The 12,588-nt window shown below is 42.2% G+C and overlaps 1 protein-coding gene across 6 annotated transcripts in view; it reads left to right on the forward strand.

Annotated features, from left to right (window-relative positions):
* The window catches only part of LOC124299848 (uncharacterized), a 124,712-nt gene that overhangs the window by 60,608 nt on the left and 51,516 nt on the right, over window positions 1-12,588 (forward strand). For 5 of the 6 annotated variants that reach the window (XM_046753239.1, XM_046753238.1, XM_046753241.1 and 2 more), the window contains exons 4-5: window positions 41-603; window positions 4,933-5,223. In XM_046753239.1, coding sequence (XP_046609195.1) covers window positions 41-603; window positions 4,933-5,223 — 854 coding nt within the window. The remainder of the gene's footprint in view (window positions 1-40; window positions 604-4,932; window positions 5,224-12,588) is intronic. The other variant, XM_046753244.1, reaches the window with a different exon arrangement.

Raw genomic sequence — 12,588 nt, forward strand, 5'->3', positions numbered from 1 at the left:
AATTGTATAATCCAAGGTGCGGTTGAATTTGTTGTTGCAGTTATGGAGGGTATGGAGAGTCCTGGACCACCTGACAGCGCTGTGCCATCCGACAGCGACCTCGGGGCGCCGTGTCCGGTTGGATTTCGGCCCTGTTTCGCGTCCCGAGATAAGGTCGACGAACGGGTAAACGGCGACTGTTTCACGGGCGCCGTTTTAGCCCAGGCCCAGAGCCTAGACCAGCTTCGGCATCAGCAGCGTCCGCAACCTAAGCAGAGTAATCAGCCGTCGAGAAACGGGGGAACGGGCAACGGGCAATCGAGGAGAGCGAATCTCCTACTCCTCCTAAACTACAACGATCAGCACAGCTCCGAGGAGGAACTCGAGGTGATAAACAGGCCCAGAACACCGGCGAGTCACTTGTACAGGCCTGTTACCGTACCCGAGAAGAGGAAATGGTCCCAGGTCAGTTGCGAGTCGAATCACGGCTGGAGTCCTTCCTTGCAGAGTCAGCTACAGATTCATCGTTCTCAGACCCTGACGGAAATCGGTGATGCCATTTTCTCTGCCCCGAACAGCATAACGGGCAGGGAATTCGTCGGATGGGGATCCAGCGACGAAGAGGTAATTTAACAACAATTTTTATAACTTATCGTTGCGTGGTTTCGATGACGCTCGAGGAGACTCGGTGACGGATAGAGGAGGAATCGATCATTTATTTAAGACCACGTCTCGGCTGGGTCGAAAGTAAAACAAACGCAACAACGAGCGATGATTTTATTTTGATACTATTCGGTCAGATGGTGCCAATTATTTTAATCTGTACACGCGTTTTGGTGGGGTTAGATCTTAGGTTAACCACACGTATCGGGTGTGCTTTACGAATTTGTTCAATTGTTGAATTTTATACACGGAGATTTGTTTGATCGTCGGACATCGAAATTTATCGGGTTTCGTTCGATTTCATCCTACGGTGGTTTTATTAATTCTGAAAACAATTTTTTACAAATTTTATGCACGCTGAAACAATATCTGATGTATGTGTATATTGTACGGTATTTTACAACATCGCGTGGTTATTGATTATGATCGACGAATGGCATCGTTGAAAATACTACTTGAAAAAATGACGATTCGTTTCAGTGACTTTGTGGAAGATATTCTTCTGAATAAAATGAACCTCTTGCTTAAATGAAATTGAACGATTTTAATAGATTTGTAAAAATTTTGAAACGATTTTATACAAAGCATCGATGTCTTAGCTTTCGTCTACGATTCTAGTAGTTCTTATTTTTGTATTTGCAAATTGAAATTAGTAGCTTACGATGGTAGGTAGGCACGATCTATGACTATCTCGTAGTAAAATTGGTAAAAGTATTGATTTTTGGCGAGCCAACCTCTTTGATACGAGATTTAAGTTAGCAACGTTGACGCAACGAAAGATCCGAGAAGAAAATCACTATTCTTCAATTTCGAAATAACTCCCTTCGACGAATATAAGTTGCTATTGCTGCTAAGGATGAATCAGCATGTATGTCCTTTAATTATAATCAATACCGAACTTCAGATCATAATGAAGTTCCGAAGTAACGATTTTTTTTTCTTCATATTATGGACAGGCATCGTTACAATAACGTTACGAATTTCAACCTCATTATTTTTCAACATTCTCAACCGTATAATTCAACATATTATCATGTGATTAATTTAACACAAGCGTTTGTTCGATGGTTTCTTTGTAAAGTTGGATGATTTTCACATTTTTTACAATCAAAATGTAATATCACGGTGTCGTTGGCGGTTAGATGGATTTATAACGAAAAGAAAATTGGGATCGTTGCGTCGTCGCTTCGCGTTGTTCAGCTTCAATTACGTTTCGCACCAGATGGAAACAATGTTGTACATATACCTATATAATAATATGTTGTGGTCGAGCTTAAAGTCTGACAATATTAGTTGTTGTTTTTTTTCTCCTCCATCTTCTGCTTCTTTTTTCACGGCTTGGTGTTATCATCATTGTTAATTAGAAATTTTTTAATTTCAACTACCATAAATTCTCGATTACCCGCGACCCGTTTTTGTGCTAGTTTGTGTGTGTGTGTGTGAGAGAGAGAGAGAGAGATAAAGTACTACACGGAGTTTGAAAAAGTTGAAAACTCTTGTTCCGTATCGTTCGCGTTGCGTGAATATTGATTCAAACCTTTGGGATTATTTTCCTTCTTTTTTTACATAACGAAGAAAATAAATAATTAATAATGAAATATTAGTTGTTACTCTCTATATAATGTAGATACAGATTTGTCGAGTCAGTTTTACACGTGCATAATATGGAAAATCGTGAAAGTTTACGAATTTAGAGGAAAAAGTGTGTAATAAAGTTGACGTCGCGCGTGTCTGGAATAAATATGTGTATAGCTAAGTGCACGCGATTCGATGCTAGGTAATGACCGATTTCCATTTCTCTCGAAAAGAAAATGGGTTTTTCGAAAAAAGAAGCTTACCGCACTTGGCACTAAAAACTATGCAGTGACCCATACATACGTATATTATATATATATACACACACACACACCGAAGTCGCGCTAGCGGATAATGGACGAACGCTTTTAACTTAATTTCCATTTTCCATCTTCCGCCGTGCTGCACTTCTTATCCGTGAGGTTGTATAGAAATGTCATGTAAAAAATTTCACGGAGCTGCAGAGCGACGTTCAGTTCCGACTGTTTTTCGATTCAAAATCAAACCCAGCTTTTCGCTGCAGCGCCATCGACGTCCCGGATTTCTAGGGTATATGTTACGTAGAGACGGTGAAACGAGCTTGCGTACCTACGTTGAGACGACGTCTGCAAGACGTATCGTCGTTACAAAACGATTAGCGAACGGAAGCTTGGAAGGAGAGACCGCTTCAATTTCTCTTTCAGCTTTGAGCGTTTACCGCGCTGCTGCGAGGTGTTGGCAAATCAATTTCAGGGAACTTTGTAAATGAAACAACTTTCGGATGATTGTGCTGTTACTGTGTAAAGCAAATTTAAACGAACCTGTCTATCCTTTATTTTTTCTCTCTTCTCTTTTCTCCTTTCTTTGCTTGTTTCAATTTCATTTTCGAAATATACTAATATCAATGTCTTACATGCTTTTATCAAACTTTGAGGTCGGAAAGTACAAATCTGTACAAATTTTCGTTGTAACGCAGCACGTGTATGTAATAAACAAGAGAGGTAGAGAGAAACGTATATTATATACACGTATATGTAAATATTACACGCAGCACTCGATTGAAACTTTCCTCGACTCTGTACATTGTACATAAAATTTGAAACGCGAAAAAGCGTTACGGAAAGAGACGATCTGCACTCAGCTGCTGCTTGCTGCCTTCTTCTACAACTCTGACATTTATTGCAAAAATTCTTTCGGAGTTACTGCGTCGCGTATAACGGTCAAACGTGAATTGTGAAAAATTGAACCTGGAATGTCGGCTGTTCCGACTATTCGTTACAGCCGCGTATCCACGCCGATGCTGAATCTCTGTTGACAACTGGAGCTTTCATTGTCCGACGGTATGCGCTCCGGGATAATATCAGGTACAATTTTTCATAATACACGATCATCGTTGTACGCAGTTGACGTTCTACTCGGGGTAATTTCGTACAATTCTTTGGCAATAAATGTCCGTGGAATTCGCAGTTATAGGTGTTGCCACTCATTCCATTTCTCCGTTCGTTCCATATCTTATGCAGAAAGTTCGAAGGTACCTACATATCGTGTATGTGTATATATACGTATATATTATACCAGTTTTATTACTCCATCATCGCTAAAGTTACGTTGAATTTTTAGTTTCGTATACTTATGCATAAGTATATCGTATCGAGGGTTCGGTTCACTCGCGCTTCACACTTTTGTGAAGTTTGGACTTTACTCTCGACGATACGACGCGAGTCATTGATCGAAATTTATCGAACCATGTAATGGCGAACATTTTTCACGCGCTAATTCGTCGAAAGCTCAGCTCAAGTTCATTTTTGGTTTTTCAACAAAGTACAAGACCGCGAGCATCAATATTTCGAGAAGCATATTCCGTTTGCGAAAAAGGTCGCGATCCTTGTGGTTATAAGAATCATAAATAATTCGGATTACTAAAAGTTGTACACCCGGAGATTTTAATGCCAGTCTCTTACTTCGAACCTTGCGAAACATGGTTCGATAAACTTCGGTCGACATTAGCTGGTTCCCCGGTAACGGACAGGGTGGCCAGACGCACGGAAAATCTGAAAAACTTGGAAATGTCAGAGTATTTAAAAGGGGTAATGGAAAACCTGGAATTGTCGGGGGATTTTTAATTTGCTTGTGAAAAAACTGATAAGTTCAATTTTATATCTTGGGAATTAGAAATCACTTTTTTTTTTTGTTGCGAAAACAGACCGACTTAAATTGACTTTGTTGTACATTACATTTTTCTTCAATTCGAATTTAATTTGAATCGAACACAGAATTAACAAGCCGAACGATTTAGGTTTTAGTGACTCACTGGAACTGGGAAAACGTCCGGAAAAACTAGGTTTTAGGTTCTGGATAACTTGGAAATGTCATGGAATTTTTTCCCCAAAAAATTTTTGGCCACCCTGGCAGAGAAGTGACAGTCTCTCGGCACAAGTCTCTCCTTATACACCGGGTCACTTACCGCACGGGTACTTACGCCTGTTAAGCGACTTGCTCGGTCGAAACGGTAAGCGGCAAAGGCTTACGACTTACGTCACGTTCTCGTCTAGGTTTAGACTTTAGGTATAGGAATATAGGTAGAGGTACAGAGGTATAATAACCTACGGTGAGGAGATTCGCGCAAAGTTGTCGAAGCTCAGAGGCTGACGTTCGACGTGGACGGTACGCGTGCAATTTAAGGTCTAGTATGAAATCAGTTCTCTCTCTAAACGCGAATGGCGTTCTGTTTCGCAGGTGCAGAGTCTTCTGAAAAATTCAATGTCGCAGCCGGTTCAATTCTGCACGTCGCCTCCGGTCGACGCGTGCAAACCCGGTCGATCCCTTTCCCCACCGCAGAAATTGTTTCACGCATTGATGGAGGAGCCTCGGACATCTCGTCCCAGATCACGGCCGAGGCCTCATCCCCTCATCAATTACCTCAACGCCGATACGGACGCCCTCAGCGCCTGCAGTCCCAGGAAACGTCATCGGCCACCTCACGAAGATGTGCCACGGCCTTGTCTCGATTTCGAGAAAATGCGGCACGTAAGTTTTTCTTTTTTTCTTTTTTTTTTTTTTTAAATTTTTATTTCATCATTAATCGCCGAAGAACTCGTTCCGATCGGTCAATACCTCTTGAGCTTTGATATATATATATATTAGGGTGGTCCTTATTTGGGGTGTTAACGAATTCCCACAAGTGCGCCCCCTAGACACGTTTGAAATAAATAAAAAAAAATGTGTGCAAAACCCCAGCGCTGTAGTCCCATGAGAACACGTGCCTGTAAGCTCGTTTTGTTTCGTTTTGTATATATATATATATGTACATACATACATTTTTGAGATCTCGTTTGCGCAAGTTTGCAAAAGTATTCATCGAATATTACAAATAGACGAAAGGGTTAAGACTTTGGTCTCCGCATTGGCGCAAACGATACTTTGCGCAACAATACTATGGTTTGTAAGTTGTTTTTTTTTTTTTTTTTTTTTTTGGCAGAGTACGAAAATAGCGCTTTCCGGTAGTAAGAGAGATGCGAAAACCGTATGCGCGTTGTATAAATTAATAATAACGGCTGATCGAAATTTGGGGAAATAACTGAATATTGTAATGTAAACTTTGAAGAAAATTTTAATTTCATGGGATATCCGTGTAGTACGGGAACGGCAAAACGACATTTATTTCATCGTTCGGTTTAAAGTGTAATCCGAAAAACCTGCAGTCACGCTAGTTTAATCTTTCAAAGAGTGAAAACTTTTCGAATTTGGGAAAACTGTAGAGTTTACAACTGTGCTTGGTTAGAATCCACTGATTGATTCGGACGGTACCGAATAATTTTAACGAATAGTTGTGTAAAAAATCGACGAGGATAGATTATGAATTATACACTTTTGCATTTTCTTTGTCCCCCCTTAAATGTTTTAAAAATTTTCTTACCGTTAGTTAACTGCGCACGAACGCGATTATAATTCCTGCGACTTGGCGGACTTTGAAGGAATTTCAGGAGCTCTCGGGTGAAGAAAAAGTGCGACTAGGTGTACGATTCGACTAATTTCGTCTACAAAACTCTACCAGACGCGATATCCTCTTTGGAATAATATTCTACGCGATCGTTGAGATTTCTCTATTTGCCGAATAAACCGGTGTCCTTTATAACCCGCGCAGCCTTGTTATTGGAATCCTTTTTCTCCACGTATCCATATTCGCCGAAAGTTTTATCCGCATAAACTATTGATGAGAATTGAAATCGAACCGTGTTACCGACACCATCGATAGAGCTGCGGAATCGGCAAGGGTCTACCTACAGGTATACGTTTATATGCTTCTGGTAACCGGAACCGGAAGCGAAACCGTATTTTCACTCCCCCCCGTGTCCATCCTCTGATTAAAATATCTCGTAAGGCCCCCTCACCCCATAGGCAATCGGGATTTACATTGCATGGGAAAATATTTCCTATGTCGCGTATCTTTCCATCCACCTTCCGATGTCCCCTGTGACCGTGATACTCGGCAAGTGATGCACACCCGCATCCATCCCCCAAGGCTCACTTTCGAACCCGGTTCAGAAATCCCTGTGGCTTAAACCCCCGTGTACGGTGTGTTCGTGCATACAAGGCGTCCGATGTTCGTTCGTTCGCAAACGGACGTAGAGTACGGTAGGAATAAAAAAGACTCACTCCCCTGAGTAACGTGGAAGGTATTACAGGTCGATTTCTTCGATTGGATTTCTTTTGTAATACGTTCCGGTAGACTGAAAACTGAGTGGTACGTATCATTTTTTTTTTTTTTTTTTTTTTTTGCCATTAAACTCTTTAAGGGGGTGAAAACGACCCCCAAAGATGGACACCCAATGGGGTGATTTTGTTATTGGCTTGATTTGTTTGAACGAAAGCAAGGCTGAAGTGACTTATTAACGAATAGAAGTATCAGTAAATCGGAGAGATCGACCTGGGGTACCTTTCTTCTTGTAAGACGTCAAAGAAATGCGGTAAAACAGAAGTTCGAAAGCTGTGGCTGAGGTTAATTGAGTCGAATTTAATTGAAAGCATATTTTTATTCGTGAATTTTTATCGACACAGCACGATTATTTATACAATTTAGAACAATTAGATTATTGTACAATTTTTTCTAAAAGCTAAAATTTATCTTGTTAAGTTTATAGTTTGATGTATTCTTGGTGATAGCTGTAATTTTGTCCGTGATTGTGTTAATTATGTACGCTAATGTTTTCGTACGGAGAACTATTTTCTTAGCTGCTTATGACGAGTAAATGAATAGTGCATTGAGAAACATGAACGTATTATCAAAAATTGATTTGAAAAAACTTTGCAATTTTAGTATCTTGAAACGACTTTTGAGGAGTCGAGTGTGTAAAGCAGAATTTTGTTTTGCTTCGTTATCACAGTTGACCGTATCTCGGAAAATCCTCAAGTCGCGATACGGCGTCTTCTCCTAAAAATAAAAGAAAAAAAGAAATCAAGGATCAAAAATTTTGCACGAATCAAATGAAAGGAAAAAATTGGTGACGTTAAATTTCAATCTTTCTTAATTTCCACGGATAGACGTTGAAACGAACGTCAGCTTCAACTTCTAATCCGTCGTTTTACAACTTCTCTCTTTCCCTATTCGCCAATATTTCCCTCGACTCTACGACCGACGGATAAACACAATATCCTTAAACGCGAATGCCGCACCTTTATGCGACGAGCCTTGCAGCAGGATATGTGACGCGGTTATGGTGACGTTCGTTGTATAGGGTTGGACAGCCAGCTACGGGTAAGCTCCGTAATCCCTCGGGACGACGGGAACTGTATGCGCTTTCTATAACGTCTATCTCGGTACGTTACATAGATAGGTGGATGGCCTGGCAGGCAGGCAGGCAGGCAGGGATTCGGATCGTATAGTTTTACCAGACGGTGGCTAGACTCGGTACCCCGGTATCCGGGGATGCTTGCTTGCCGTATAGGTTGGAATAGGCACGTCGAGAGCTATGCTCGGCCACGAGTGAACCACGGGTGCATCCAATGAATAAATTAACCTTAAGCTTAAGTCCCCCTCACCCCCACATCCACCCCATCCACCCCATCCACCCCATCGCCCTTTCGTGGATCGCGACATTCCCGTCCTAGGTGTACGTACGTTCCGTTCGTATGCGGTATGCGCGATATATACATCAGATACTACGACGATACTACGTTCAACCTACCTGTGCACATCGGCCTTATTTTAGCGTCGCAGTGTGCGAAGCACTTCAAAGACTCGGGGTTTTTCTCACCTTGTTCCTTCTTTTGTGTTTGTGCGTGTGTCGTGGGTGGGTGGTGTTGTTTTTTCTTTTTTCTTCTTTTCTTTTTCTTCCTTTTCCTTCTATCGTCTTTATTCAACGTTTATTTCCATTTTCTTTCTTGCCTGTGTACCTACCTGCTGTACGTGTAGCTGTTACATGCAGACTATGCGAGTACGGTATTTCAATTTTCTTCCCGTTACTCGAAATTGCTGTAAGAAATTATCTTCGGTCTAATCTAATCTTGGAGATCTTATGGTGCATTGGCATGCGGAAATGGGGTGAGAGTTTTTCTATGGCTAATCTATTTGCAGGTCGGTCAGGTTTTTTTTTTTTTTTTTTTTCGAAAGAAATTTATGCGAGAATATCTTTTCAGCAGGCTGATTTCTTGTACTTGTAATTGAGTAAAACTTTCAATAATCGTAATAGATCTGATACGAAGAGTAAAGACATACGACAGCGTAGTTTTATTATATTTCCTTTCCTCGTACACGGGGTTCGTATGTTACAAGAGTAATTGGAAGTTTCCGAAGAGAGAACCCGACGTTGTCGGTTTACCCCAAAATGACAAATTTGGAGGTTTCTGCTCTCTACCCTATACACGACAATGAATGTTCGCCCGCCCAGCTGCCTGCAGGTATACGAGAGGCAAGCAATGTACATCATGTTTCGCTCACTCGAACCTGTAGACCATATCTTAGGAGAGCGGTAAACCGGTGTAATGAGACGTTTCCTTGAACAAGGAGCATAAAAAATGAAAAGACAGAGGGTGGGAGAAAAAAAAAATAAAATAAAAAAATGGTGAAAAAATCCCTTCAAGAAGTTCGCGTCACCTTGATAAACGACAAAAATCGACTTTTCGGTGCGATTTCAACAGTGCATGTCTACCCAAAGTCAAGCTCATTGTTCGGAATTTGAAATTTGAATATCGAACGCCTTGGTGCGTGAGGTTGATCTAGTCGCTAGTCCACCGAGCACAACTTGCCGATGGAATTACGCGATTAGCCAAACCTGATTATATTCCACTTGACTGTGCGTGAAATTGGGTACCTACCCACCTACCTACCTACGCAGATACCAAGCCCGTACCTTGGCCAGCCGGCCCTCCTAGACCTCCGCGCCCTCTGCCGCCGCGCCGACCTTGGTCAAAGGCAAAAACGATATTGTCGACAACTATAGGACCTGGGTATGTAAGGTTATAGACGTATCGGTATGCAAGCCTCGGCTCTTGTGCATCGGAGGATTGTTGTGTACGTAGGCAGAGGTACAGGTCTCGCTAATCAGTACATTGCCCGGCGTCTATACGGTGCCGAGTGATTTATGGCCGACTGAGAAAGGAAACCAATTCCCTTAACCGGTAGGTACCACCTCCTTCCTTCCTCCTTTCGTCTTTGCTTTTTTTATCCTTCGGATATCCTAGACGTAGGTACCTAGTACCAGGCTAGATATCCTGTAAATTCATTGTGTACTCGGTATTCCTCGACAACTCCATCTATTCATCATTCCGCGATGTCTTTGCGGTTGTTGTTGGCACGGACGATGTTCGTGCGTTTTTAGGATCTTACCGTTTTCGCTGTACAGCGAATGAATTTTCAAACGCCGCGTCGCGTTTCTTCTTATTCGGTTTTATGTACGCGTTTACCGTATCGTTGTAAACGAGAGACATTGTTTTGGGCGAAAAATGATAATGGATTTTCCCAGCTGTAACTTGATCAGAAAATTTCGCGTGTTTTGTTCAACTATTCTTTACCGACACGGTTAGTTGCGTCGTGTCTACTTGTAATTATAACGATGATTTCATTTTGGTACAACAGTAAAGCGACGTCAGGAACTCGTTGTACTCAAAAAAATTTAGTGAACCGAACAGACAGGTTCGATATGAAGAATATGAAAAATTCCAGTATCGAAAACTGCGATCGTTTTAAATAGTTTAATTGATACAATGAAAAAACTTCAATATTTCGTCAAAGAATAACGGATCGAATGTGGAAATTCAATGCGAAATCAAACCCTAAGTGTCTTGTCCCAGTTTAGTCCAATTAACTGAAATTGGACGACCGTATACCTTGATTGTCTGTATTTTTCTCCTTCCTCTTCTTTCCTTCGTCGAGTGGTCTTTTTCTCCTATCCTTCTTTTTTCTTTTTTTTTTTTGTTCTTATTTCTTACTTCTTTCCGCGCGATGTGAAAGAAAACTTTGGAAGGTTGAATGAAAGACGGAAGAGAGAAACGCCTCCGGGGAAAAAAGGGTCGTTTAGTACAAGTCGGTCCTGGGGATGTTATATATTGAATAACGATCCGAGTTCGGGAGATCCGTCGTCATGACGACACGCTTCGAAGCGCTTCTGTATGCTAAATATGGGTCCTACGTACACGCGAAAAACCATATCGAGGAGTAAAATTAGATGGGCGTTTTACAGTATTTTTCCTCCTTTCTCTCTTCGATCGTGGTTTCGACGAGATTATTTTCTTAGGGTGCATATGAACAGAATGACAACGGTTTCTTCTTACATCCCTCTTCGGTTTGGAGAATTATTACCGCCGAGTTCAATTCACTTTGTTAGTTCTGTAAATTTGACAGGACGATTGAAGAAACGTACGGCTAGGACGGTGAGATCAAAGCTCGAAATTGTTAAGATATTACCTGAAAAAGATAGAAGGATAGAAAATAATGTCGTGTGTCATTCTCGATGTACAAAGTTTCATTTCATCGTGTATTTATAAATGTGGTAAGAAAAAAAAAAAAAAAAAAAAAAAAACCAGTTTTACAGGGGAGTTTGAAAATGCTTGCAAGTTTCGAAGCCGGTCAACCTTTGTCCGGCGATTCATCGTTCGTTCAATCCAACCGGCGGAATGAAGGCGAACTTGAAATTCGGATTTCGAAAAGCAACCCTCGTCGTATCCATCCCATACCGCGTTAGCCGACGCTCGCCGACGACTAATTAGCTCCTTCTAATTAGCGTTTAATGAGACCCTCTAAAAGCTCAGCTTCTTTATCCGCCTCCCTCACGCGAGCTTCCTCATGCATCTCGCACACAAATGCACCGAATCATCTACATACGTAAGTCCCTGAAACTACGCCGCGTAAGCCAACGTATACAGAGCCGCCTACATCAGGCTCCGACACTTTGGCAAAAAGCTAAGCCACCGATACACGTACACGTACGGCTGGTAGTTGGGCAAGCTTTCGCCGATCCAACCAACTCCCGGTCCTCGAGTCCTTCGCCTCTCGCTGAGCGAACCCTCCGGTGTAACCAGCATCGGAATGGAAGTGGAAGTGGAAGTGGAAATGGAAGTATAGAACTCAATAATACTCTCCGACAACGCGCCAATTAGCCACTGCCGCGGGGATTTAAGCTTTCGAGCTTTCGAGCATTCGGGCTTTAAGGCCGTTTCAACTTACACTTTCTAACGGCTGCCGCCGTCCTGGCCGCCATGTTTTCCTCCCTCGTAGCGAATGCAGCCCGGTTTTAATATCCCCGTACATCCGGGAACACTCCGGGTGGTAATTGTGTGTGGATGGCTCAATCTCTGCATCGTTCGGAATTGTGTGTTACACAGGCGGCTCTGCAGTTCGAGTCACATGTTCGTCGAGGTTCGGTACCGCTCCGTGTGTGTATATCTACCAGAAGAGCCTGCACCCCAGGCGGACGAGGAACGACGTTAAAGTAATCCGCCCTGCTCGAGGGCACGGAGAAGGCAGTCGAGAGTCTTGCTTTCGAATAATGAATATCTGCTAAGTGCAAGCGCCTGTTATAAACTTGGCTCTGATCCGTAATTGCCAATTAGCAGATGTTTATTTTAAACTCTACAGTCGAAGTCAGTGTAAACATTGAGAACGTTTTCCTATCCGAAACTCTCAAGCCTCGTCTCGCCTTTCCTCGTCTCTCGACTATCTTCTCCCACTCAACAGCCTTAGGGGATCGTTTTTACCAACTGTGTTTGCTGCCATTCTCATCGTGCACCTTTTCTCAGACACTGCTCGTCGGATGATACCGAATCCCCCGCGTCCTTTCTCGTCATTCGCAGAAACGCGTGCCGTCTGGGTATTTACAAGGTGCTACCGATCACCGAGTCACAATGTATCTTCGGTAATTAACGTTGCAAGCTCTGTCGGTGTGAATCGAGGTACAA

Source organism: Neodiprion virginianus, chromosome 3 (genome assembly GCF_021901495.1).
Source record: "Neodiprion virginianus isolate iyNeoVirg1 chromosome 3, iyNeoVirg1.1, whole genome shotgun sequence".
Taxonomy (NCBI): domain Eukaryota; kingdom Metazoa; phylum Arthropoda; class Insecta; order Hymenoptera; family Diprionidae; genus Neodiprion; species Neodiprion virginianus.